The sequence below is a fragment of the Tetrahymena thermophila genome (assembly GCF_000189635.1).
Source record: "Tetrahymena thermophila SB210 genomic scaffold scf_8254538, whole genome shotgun sequence".
Classification (NCBI taxonomy): domain Eukaryota; phylum Ciliophora; class Oligohymenophorea; order Hymenostomatida; family Tetrahymenidae; genus Tetrahymena; species Tetrahymena thermophila.
This window is the reverse complement of record NW_002476310.1, coordinates 1-10,448: the sequence shown is the minus strand read 5'-3', so window position 1 is coordinate 10,448 and position 10,448 is coordinate 1. Positions and strand designations below refer to the sequence as shown.

The following is a 10,448-nucleotide window of genomic DNA, read 5'->3' as shown; positions in this document are numbered from 1 at the left end:
AATTAACAACAGATTTGACATAGCCTAATTTCGCAAAAGAATTAAATACATAAAATTGTTTGCCTTACTAACCTATCACTGGTAAGGCATAAAATATTGATAAATGCCCAAATGGATTTTGCATTTACATGTAGTCTGAAACTTAAAAGTATTGTGTAGCTCTTGGCTCTTTTATAAATGGAAATCAATACATAGGTGTAGAGCTTTTTTCTTAAATTTGTTTATAACAGCTGCAACTTTCATATTTAGGTTTATTTAATTATTGATTAAAATATATTTTTACATTTGTGCTAAAATAGGAATTTCATGGTGTTATGGAGATAATTGTGTCCTTAAATATTAGTAATAATGATTATAAATATTTAAAATTACCTATATTTTATTTTAATTAGAAATTACTATGTATGCCATCCTTTACAAGATTCGAGCTAATACTTCAAAACAAACCAAAGTGTTAAAGCTAAACTATCAGATAGTACTTGCGCAGATCTAAATAAAAGTAGATAAAATTTTTAGTTAAATTTCAAAGATATTGTTATTTTTATGATTTAATAGTTGTATCTGTCAACTGCTTATCTGGAGATTATTGTATACTTAAAGATGCATGTGTTCCTCTTGATAGTATTAATTAATTTACTATTGGAAGAAACTTATAAGACTAAAAATGCTTACCTTAGAATACAAGCACTGCTACAAATTGTGCATAAAATTATTGCTTACTTAATGGTTAATGCCTTCCTCTCTCTATGCTAAATCCTGGAAGAGAAAATTAAACAGGTAAATGCTTAAAATCAAACGATTCAGGTATGTTCGGAGCAAGCTCTTGCTATATTAAGTATTCAAAACTATTTTTAATATTTAAATTATTAGAATATTTTTATTTTAAACAGTTATTGCCTCTTAAAGAGAAGTACATAAAATTAAAATGTATGTGTATTGATAGATTATTAATAGCCAAATTAATTAGGTATTTTATCTTTGAGCTTTTATAGATTACGATTATTTATTCTTAAATAATGTTTTACTATAAAAAGGAAGATACTAAGGAACTGGTCTTTGTGTATCTTAAAATGACTAAAATATTCCTCATTTATCTTAATTAATTGTAAAAAATTTTGGAAGAAAAATAAATAGTGATTATTTTATAATTTTTGAAGTAATTTTGCTTTAGAGGAGTTTATTGCATTTCTAGTAATAGCAACGGAGACTACTGTTAGAAAGTTGAAGGTATTTATAAGTGCTCAGATTCATTAGGAAGATGTATTTTGTAAACAGATACTACTCCATGCAGTAGTTGTTCATTTAAAGAATGCTTATTAAATGGAGTTTGTATTGCTTTAAATAATACTTATTGCTAGGATTATAATGGTATGAAAATTAAAAATTTTTTTAAATAATTTAATTTTTATTATTTAGGAAAGTGTTTTGATGTGAATAAACCAGGTTGTTAAGTATGCCCCTTGAATTATTGCCTTTAAATGCCATAATAAATCTGCTTGTATTATATTTAATTGGATACATCTTCTTATAGTTATAACGAATGCATATACTAATACAGATAAGATTTGCCATGTTTCAAATAAAATATAGATGAAATGAATTAATACAAAATATTGTTATGCAGAGACAAAAACTATTTGTGTTAAAACATGGTAACAGCAAATCAAGAAAAGCAGTGCTTAGTCTGCCCAAAATACTTTTACAATCCTGGAGATCATACTTGTTACCAACAAGTTAAACAAACCTAAAATATGTATTTCAATTATGAACTTCAATATAACTTAGAAGATTGTTATCCTAATTCTGATTGCTCATCAAACAGCTAAAAATGTCCAGAAGGGTAAACTATAAAAATTTCTTTTATTTTCAACTTGATTCCTAAAAAATTTTTTTAATTTGATGAAAAATTATTTCTCTATTCTCTTTAAAAGAAATACTAACTGTATGTGAGGCAAAATAAAAAATCTTGTAAATATCTGAAAAAATATTTCAAATTTAATTTTAAAATAGATTATACAGTAAAAACACATATTAAATTTAACTTAAAAATTATAAAATTATTTTAGATGTAGAGTATGTTAAAATTAAAAGATATGTTTATAATGCATAGAAGGATATTTTTTATACCAAGATACTGCTAATTAGAATTAGATTTGTATAAAATGTCTTTTTTAGCAATACGCATAAAGCATTGATCCCAGCTCTTAACTATTTAACTTTGTTAAACAAATTACTTACACATGTGCTGAATGCAATTTGGAATAAAATTAATGGTAAACATTTATTATATTTTAATTTTTACATTGAATTAATATAATTAATTAATAGGGGAGATTAAACTTTAATTAATAAAATGTGTACTTAGATGGTGATTAATTTTGCTGGTTTATATAAATTTAATCCTTATTTTAGTCAGACAATTTACTATTAGATTCAAAAGGGTCCTACACAAGAAATACCATATTACTAATTGTTCAAAAAACCTCTTTCCTATTTATACTTGTAGGAATTATAATAGTCAAATTCATGTAATAAATAATTTTATTTATTTTAATAACTTATATTAATTAATATCTTAAAATAAATAAGGTTCAAATAATTGCATAAGATGTATTTAAGACTAGTCAGGAGTTAATAAATGTTTAAAGTGTAAATATCTCTTTTACGTTACACCTTAATATGTATGCTAACCTTGTCCTTCTTAATGTTTAGAGTGTGGAATGAGTATCTTATAAGAAAATCAATTTTTTAATTTCGAAGATTTAAGTTACGATTAATATCTTAGCGGTGTTTTTAATATGAATAGTGCTACTTTTTCATGTAGATCTTGTTAGAGAGGATTTTTAATTAATTTCGACTTTTAAATTTGTGTGTCTTGTGGAATTTAATGCTAAGAATGTGTTTACAGTAATATTATTTTATTAATTTATCTGTGAAAAACAAAGAAATATTTTTTTTTTTAAAATTTTAATATACAAAAATAATTTTTATTTACATTTTTAACTAATAATGCTAATTTATATATATATAATACTTAGTGACTACTGATGGTAAACTAGTTAACAAGAAGTATTATAACTTTCATATTTTTGCTTCATAAAATTTAATTCCTTATTGTTTAAAATGCTTTCCTGGATTCAAGCGCAGTACTAATAGTAAATTTTAAATTTTAAATCAAGTTTTAATTCCTTATTATAAAAAGGGTTTGATTGCTCATAAATTGTGGCAAATACTCAACCTAGTTGCTATGACTATGATTTTATTTCTTCTATAAATTTAATAAGTACAAAAACCTATTTAAATTATTATTATTTTCCTGAAGAAATAAGCATATTTAATTGTAACTATTGCTATCCTAATACATGCTTATAACCTTAATTTAGAACCTGCTTAAATCTTGGTGATCCTTTGCATTTAAATAATACTTCTATTATCTGTAAGTCTTATTTTTAACCAACAAATGTCACTTTTGCAGGTAGCAATTATGAGTATAATTTGTGTTAATATGGTTTTCCCTTAATTATAACAACTAATGGTTAATTATCTTGTGATGAAAATCAATATTGCAACCAGCTGGTATTAAATAAAGATATTTATGTCAATTTATTTTATTTATTTTTTTTTTATTTTTTCATTTAAAATAAAGATGATAAATTGTTTAAATTGCTATGAATTTTAGAATTATTAAGATGGTTCATTGTATTAATGTATTTAATGTAAAGAAGGATATATTCCAAGTATAAGTGGATGTATTCCATGTCCAAATGGGTGTCTTAATTGCTACGAAGTAGGAATGTATTAGCAAAGTAAAGTCAATTTTACTAATATTTTTATCTATGAAAGATAAATATTATTAAGCTTAACACTTTAATAAAGAATTTAATACTATGAGCTATTTAAAGTTGAGATGCTATGTTCTGTTTGTTAGCAAGGAAGAATTTTGAGTAATACTCAATCATCTTGTGTATTTCCTGTCTGCGGAAAATATTGCCAAACTTGCATATTTTATTAAGATCAACCATTTTGTGTATAATGCAATTCTAATCTTTTGTTCTCTGAAATAGCTTCTATTTAAATGTACATCGCTCAAATGTACTTTAATACTGTATATTTTAATTAAATTAATTTGATGATTAGCTTCGATCAAAAGCAATAAAACTGTAAATTATGCCCTATTCTGTAATTTCTTTTATTATGAATTTCTTTAAAAATTGATTTAATTAGATTTATTTTAAATCATTAAATATTTTTTTAAAATTATATTTTGAAATAAAAACTTTTACATTAATATATAATCGAATTTGGCCTTAAAAATTATTTAATAAATATTAAAAAATTAAATTTAGATGTGAAACATGTGAAGATAAGAGCTAATATTTTATAAATGGAGCCTTTGATTTATATGATACAAAATGTTACTCATGTAAATAAAAGATAATAAGCTAATATTAGGAACTTGAAAGGTACGAAATAAGATACGATAAGAAAAAAATGAAATGCTAGCTTTGCTTAAAAAGTGATAATGGATGTTACTTTACAAAAAAATCTCATGTTTATGTATTTTGTGGCACATATGAATAGAAGTTAGGATCAGGCACATTATCAGACCCTTATAATTTGTTTAAAATTTCTTAAGTAAACATAGACAGATTAATACTTAATGAAGAAGATTTAAATAGAGCTTATGTGTTTTATAATGAGCTGTAATTGAGAAAGATAGAACTTGCTATTTAATATATTGACTAAAGTGGTATTTGCATTGAGAATTTTGCTCTAAATCTTTAAAATAGCTTGAAGAGTACAATCAATTCTTTGGAATTTATGACACTGACGATTAAGGCTGACTAAAATTAAGATAACCAAACTTATTTTACAGTTTAGTAAATAGCTGTAGCATAAATATATGGATTTAGCTAAATTTAAATATAAAACATTAATTATGTATCAAAACACTCAAATGGAAATTTTGGTTTCTTATCTTAAAATACAGAAATATATTCAATTTAGTTACAAAATGTAACATTTAGCTCCAAAACCTTATCTCCTAACTTACTTTTGTTAAGTTTTTAATTCTTCAATGGAACTCTAATAATTGATAATGTTTCTTTCACTAACATTACTACCAAGAATAATAATTTAATTGATTTAAAATTTTAATAGATAGCTACCCCATAAACTTACTAAATAACAAATATTATTTTCTAGAATTGCACTTTTATTTCTAGTTAATTCTTCTCCTTTTAGTTTTTTGGAATTTTAAATATGTATAATTTTACTATCAGCTAAAGTATATTCTAATAACAGTCAACTTTAGTTCAAGCCTCACTTCAAGTCTTATAATAATCTTCAGCTTTAAATTTAACTAATATTAGCATCTACAAAAGCAGCTTTTATAACTCCATTATTATGTACTCTTAACATTTTAACAAAATAGTATTTACTTAAGTAGTAATGTCAGATAATAGTATAATTTCAGATTTTAGCTCATAAAACTAGCTACCAAGCTTATTTTATTTAGACTAAATATAAATTTCACAATTCCAATTTGTGAATAATATTTTTTTAAATACACTAATATTCTAGCTATCCTCAGTTTAATAAAATTCTAATATTATTCAATATAATTTCACTTCGTTTAAGTTCTAGTCTAATGTAGTGAATACAAATCATGCTTTTATTTTTTATTTAAGTTTAAGTTAAAATGCAATTTTAAACATCACTGATTTCTAAATAAAAAATAATACTTATAATATACAAAATTTAACATTACAAAATAGTAAATTCTTTTAATTTAATTCAGTAACAAACGTAACAATAAATAAATTAATAATTGAAGACGAAATCGCTATAAAATTCTTAACTATTCTAAGTGTTTAAAATGTTAATATAAATATTCTAAATGTTGGGTAATAAATTTCTTAGTCTTCGGCATATAATATATTAGATCTTTAAAGGGTAAATTTAACTTGCGTAATTCAAAATGTGATGATAAGATAACTAATTACATACTAATAATTGATAATCATACATTAAATAATGAATCAAATTTAAAATAATGACAGGTCCTTATACTAAATCAAATTAGTTAATTTCACTTTTTATGAGATCGAGTTGAAAAGAATTCCACCTATCAGTTTTGAAGTTCCGATATAAAATATTATAGAAATTAAATCTTAAATTGATGGAATTGTTCTTATTAGTAACTTTTAAGGAATTAATGTCTATAGAAAATTTAGTAAATTAGAGGTACATTTATTTTATTTGATTTTAAATTAATAACAAAACTAATATTTTAAATTTTTCATTTAAATCTATATTTTTTAAAACGAATAGGAATACTTATAAACTGAATAATTTTTATCTACTGTCTTATTAATCTAAATGGAAATAGGCTTATTATAAGTAGAGAATAGCTTTATTTAAACTTATTATGTTCATCCCTCACATAATATTTTGTAAATTAGATGCAACTAAATTAATTTAGTCAACTCTTCTTTTGTTTTATAAGAAAACTAAAATTCTAAATTTGCATTTTAAGATTCTACTTTAAAAGGTGGAATACTAAACCTTATTTCACCATAGCTATAAATATTTAATACCACATTTTCAGGTGGTTTAGCTTATTAAGGAGGTGCTATTTATTTTTAAAGTATATTGATGACTAAAGTATATATATAATTATCTAATTTTATTGATAATTGGAGCTTTAGTTTAAAGAATAAATAAGAATGCTATGGAGGAGCTATCTATTTTGATATTTCATTAAGCTAAACTACTGGTGAACTATTCATCTTAAATACAACCTTTAAAAATAATCTATCTTTATACTAAGGAGGATCTATTTATATTTCCAATTCGCTGCTTAAATTTTTTTTTGTCAGTTAATATAATCACTTTACAGATAATTTATCTCTAGGTGGAAGTAATATTTATTCTTTTTAGTCAAAAGCCACTAGTCAAATAACAATGTATGTAAATGTTGTTTCAATTACAGACAACTTTAAAGTACTCTCTGGAAATTTATAACCTTATTTCTCTTCATAAATGATACAAAGTAATGCTAACTCATTGTTTACCTTTTAAAACTTTTATAGTGTTGATATTATTTAGTGCATATTTTAATCAAGTTAGTCAAATCAATAATTTCAAAATTTAAATTTAGCTCAGCTTACATTTCAATCAATAATGAATTTCTAATCTATCACTTTACTAACTCTTGATTAAAATTAATACAATTAATTGTAAGTTTATAGCAACTTAATTAGTATCTCTAACTCTAAGAAAGTTTTGATTTAATGGGATAATTTTAATAACAATAAATTAACTAATCTTCCTATTTATCCTCAAAATAATTAAATAAAAAGCTTAATATCAATCAATTCAAACTCAGCTATAATTAAAAAGCTAATATTCTAAAAAAACTATTGCGCTTTATGTGAATAAGGGAATATATTTATTGATTCAAATCATCTTTTTATAGATTAAAGTATTTTTTAAGAAAATACTGCATTTAATGGAGGCTCTTTATATTTACATATGCCAGCTTTATCAAAATCTAATAGAATTTTAGAATGTACAAATTTTAATGACTACTAAGTATAATTTAGCTAAGCAAATCAAACAATATTAAACTGCTCTTTTATTGGCAACTTAGCTTTATAAAGTGGAGGATCTATTTTTATAGAGAGCACTCTAATATATTTATCTAATTTATAATTTACTGGTAATAAAGCATAAATGTATGGAGGTGCTATAGCTTCTGATAATAAACTTGATTCTAAATTTTAAAATATTTAATTAACATTTTCGTCATTTATGAATAACTAAGCTCTTATTGGTAGTGTTTTATTTTAAATGCAAAACCTCCCTATTAGCAGGATATTCTAAAATACATTGTTAAATAATTTTGCAAAATTATATGGAAACTAGTTAGAATAATCTGCTGTAGGATTTATTGGAATTTTAAATGGTCAAAAATATAATTCTAAAATTGTAATTTATAATTTTCTAAGCGGAATAATTCAAGTAAATAATTATAAATATTTATTATTTTTTTTATTTAAAAAAAGTAAATTTTAAATATATTATAATTTTCAAATCAATATATTAATTTATTAAATTATGAAAATAAAGGATGATTTGTTAATTTAACTTATAAATGCTGAAAATTACCCAATTTCATAATTAAAAAATGACATAATTCTTAAATTAGAAACAGACTAGGAAGATTTTTCAATTTTTCCTTCATAGATAAAATAAAATAATGGCTTATTTAATTTATCTAATTTATCCATCTATGGAAAGTTGGGGTCATAGCTAAAAATTAGACTTACTTCTGATTTTAACTACATCCCTAATTATGACTTATAGGGAAATTTTCTTAATATTTCTTAGAATATTTATTTTGAAATACATTTTTAGTTCAGAAAATTATGTCCTAAGGGTACAACTCTTGTCTAAGATAATAGCAAAAAGGATATGTGCTATAATTGCCCCGCTGGTACATTTAATTTAGTTGATGGATAAAATTGTATCAAATGTCCTTTTGTTTGTTAGAACTCAATAATGTATTTACCAAGAGGATATTGGAGATATTCTTTAACAACATATGAATATTAAGAATGCTATTTATCATAAAATTGTGTTGGAGATATTGATAAAATAGTATCTCAAAAATTATAGGGCAGTACAAATAGATATTGTAGTGAAGGTAAAAAAAATTACTATTAAACTAATATATTACTAATATAATTATAAAATAAGGAAATATTGGAGTATTTTGCATGGATTGTGACATAGAAGGAATATACTGGGAAAACAGATACTAATAAATAACTCCTTATACATGCTAAACGTATTAACGATTAATAATATATTGTGATTTCCATTTTAAATAATATCAATCATCATTCATTTTAATTTTATCATCAATTTTCTGAAAAATATAAAATGAAAATATTATTTTTTTATCTTTAATTATTATATTAAATAGAAAATACAATATCTTAAATACAAATATTTATTTAATTTAAAAAATTAGGTGTGATGGATTCAAAAATTTTCCAAGTTTAATAATATTTTTCATAAATCTATTATTTTATGGATTTATAATAAACATAATAAATAAATAAATTCAAGTGTAAAAATTGAAAAAAGTTTTCTACCTTTTAAAAGTTAATATCTTTTAGGATACCAAATAATTCAACTTGATTAAAATCTTAATAAACTATTTAGTCTTACTAAGTTTAATTAATCCATTTATCAATGTACTACCAATATTCTTATAGTAATTTATATTTGAGTTATTCAATGCCCCTAATAATATGCTAAAGCTATTAGATTGTAAGCTTATTCTTCTATTAGATACTTAACAGATACCTTTTTGTCATGCAAGGATATTTATATCATTAATAATTTTTTTATTTATCTTTCTATTTATGTTTATAATATCATAATTTTACTTAAAAACTGATAAAATAACAAGAATTGCATCCCTCTTTTTTGTCTAAATTCACAATATCCCTTATTTAGCCAAATTATTCATAGGAGTCTTAAGTTATCTAACCGTTTAGGGTCAAAATTATATAAAAGATTTTCCAAGCGTAACATTGAACATTAAATAAGTTGGATTTATTGTATCAATCTCATTACTAAGCTTTTAAGTTCTATTCTTATTTGCTTTACAATATTTTATGAAGACAAAAAAGGATTTTCTTGAAAATGAAAGAGCTCCTCACTACCTTCGATTTATGTATCAAGATTACTATTATTACTGGTGGGAAATTGCTTCTTCTCTTTATAAATTATTATTATTTTTAGTTGAAGGTATTTATTTTTAGTAATACATTTTAAGAGATACGATTTGCTGCTCGATCTGCTTTATTTATGCCACATCAATACTATATTGTAAATTTTTTGATTTTGTAAAAATATTTATATAATTATTTATTTTTAATAATTTTATCAGTTTTACCTTACAAAAGAAAGGAATTAAATTATATAGAAGTACATATTAGCTTTGGTTTATCTGTGAGTTTTGGTTTAATGAGCTATTTAAATTAGAAAAGCTACAAAAATGAGTCTTTAGCTACCATTATCTTTATAAATCTTTCAATATTAATTTTATTGGCCTATAGTCTATCTTAAAATTATTTTAAAATATTTTTAAGCTATTTAAAAATAAAAAAATTATATTAAAGAAATTAAAAAAGTTCATAAGAGCTTTGGAAATTAATAAAACAAAGAATTTTTAGCAAACAGTAGAATCTTTTAACTTAATATTATAAGGAAAAATAAGAGAAACAAATAGCTAAAAGCTACTTAAGCTACAAGAAACTTTTAGTTATTTAATAATTAAAGAAAAAATAAATTAAATAAAATAATTAACCTAATAATTAAGTCGACATAATAAATTGATTTAAATTTCTTTTATTTCAAATTTATATTTC

At 22.5% G+C, this 10,448-nt stretch overlaps 2 protein-coding genes across 2 annotated transcripts; both read left to right on the top strand. All coding sequences in view use genetic code 6, as the record gives it.

Moving 5' to 3' along the window:
* Positions 1-128: 128 nt before the first annotated feature.
* TTHERM_01585460 (transmembrane protein, putative) lies at positions 129-5,551 on the top strand (the record flags this gene model as incomplete). Its single annotated transcript, XM_001029330.3, has 15 exons — positions 129-249; positions 344-499; positions 556-835; positions 891-967; positions 1,035-1,105; positions 1,158-1,368; positions 1,417-1,840; positions 2,067-2,273; positions 2,329-2,528; positions 2,590-2,907; positions 3,039-3,155; positions 3,203-3,576; positions 3,647-4,179; positions 4,347-5,433; positions 5,519-5,551. The coding sequence occupies 15 exons, from the start codon at positions 129-131 to the stop codon at positions 5,549-5,551; spliced, it is 4,209 nt and encodes a 1,402-aa protein (XP_001029330.3).
* Positions 5,552-7,360: 1,809 nt separating this feature from the next.
* TTHERM_01585450 (transmembrane protein, putative) lies at positions 7,361-10,171 on the top strand (the record flags this gene model as incomplete). Its single annotated transcript, XM_001029329.2, has 5 exons — positions 7,361-8,025; positions 8,134-8,710; positions 8,764-8,854; positions 9,041-9,906; positions 9,968-10,171. Coding segments are annotated over exons 1-5 (2,227 nt in total), but the record flags the coding sequence as incomplete, so codon positions are not given.
* Positions 10,172-10,448: the final 277 nt, after the last annotated feature.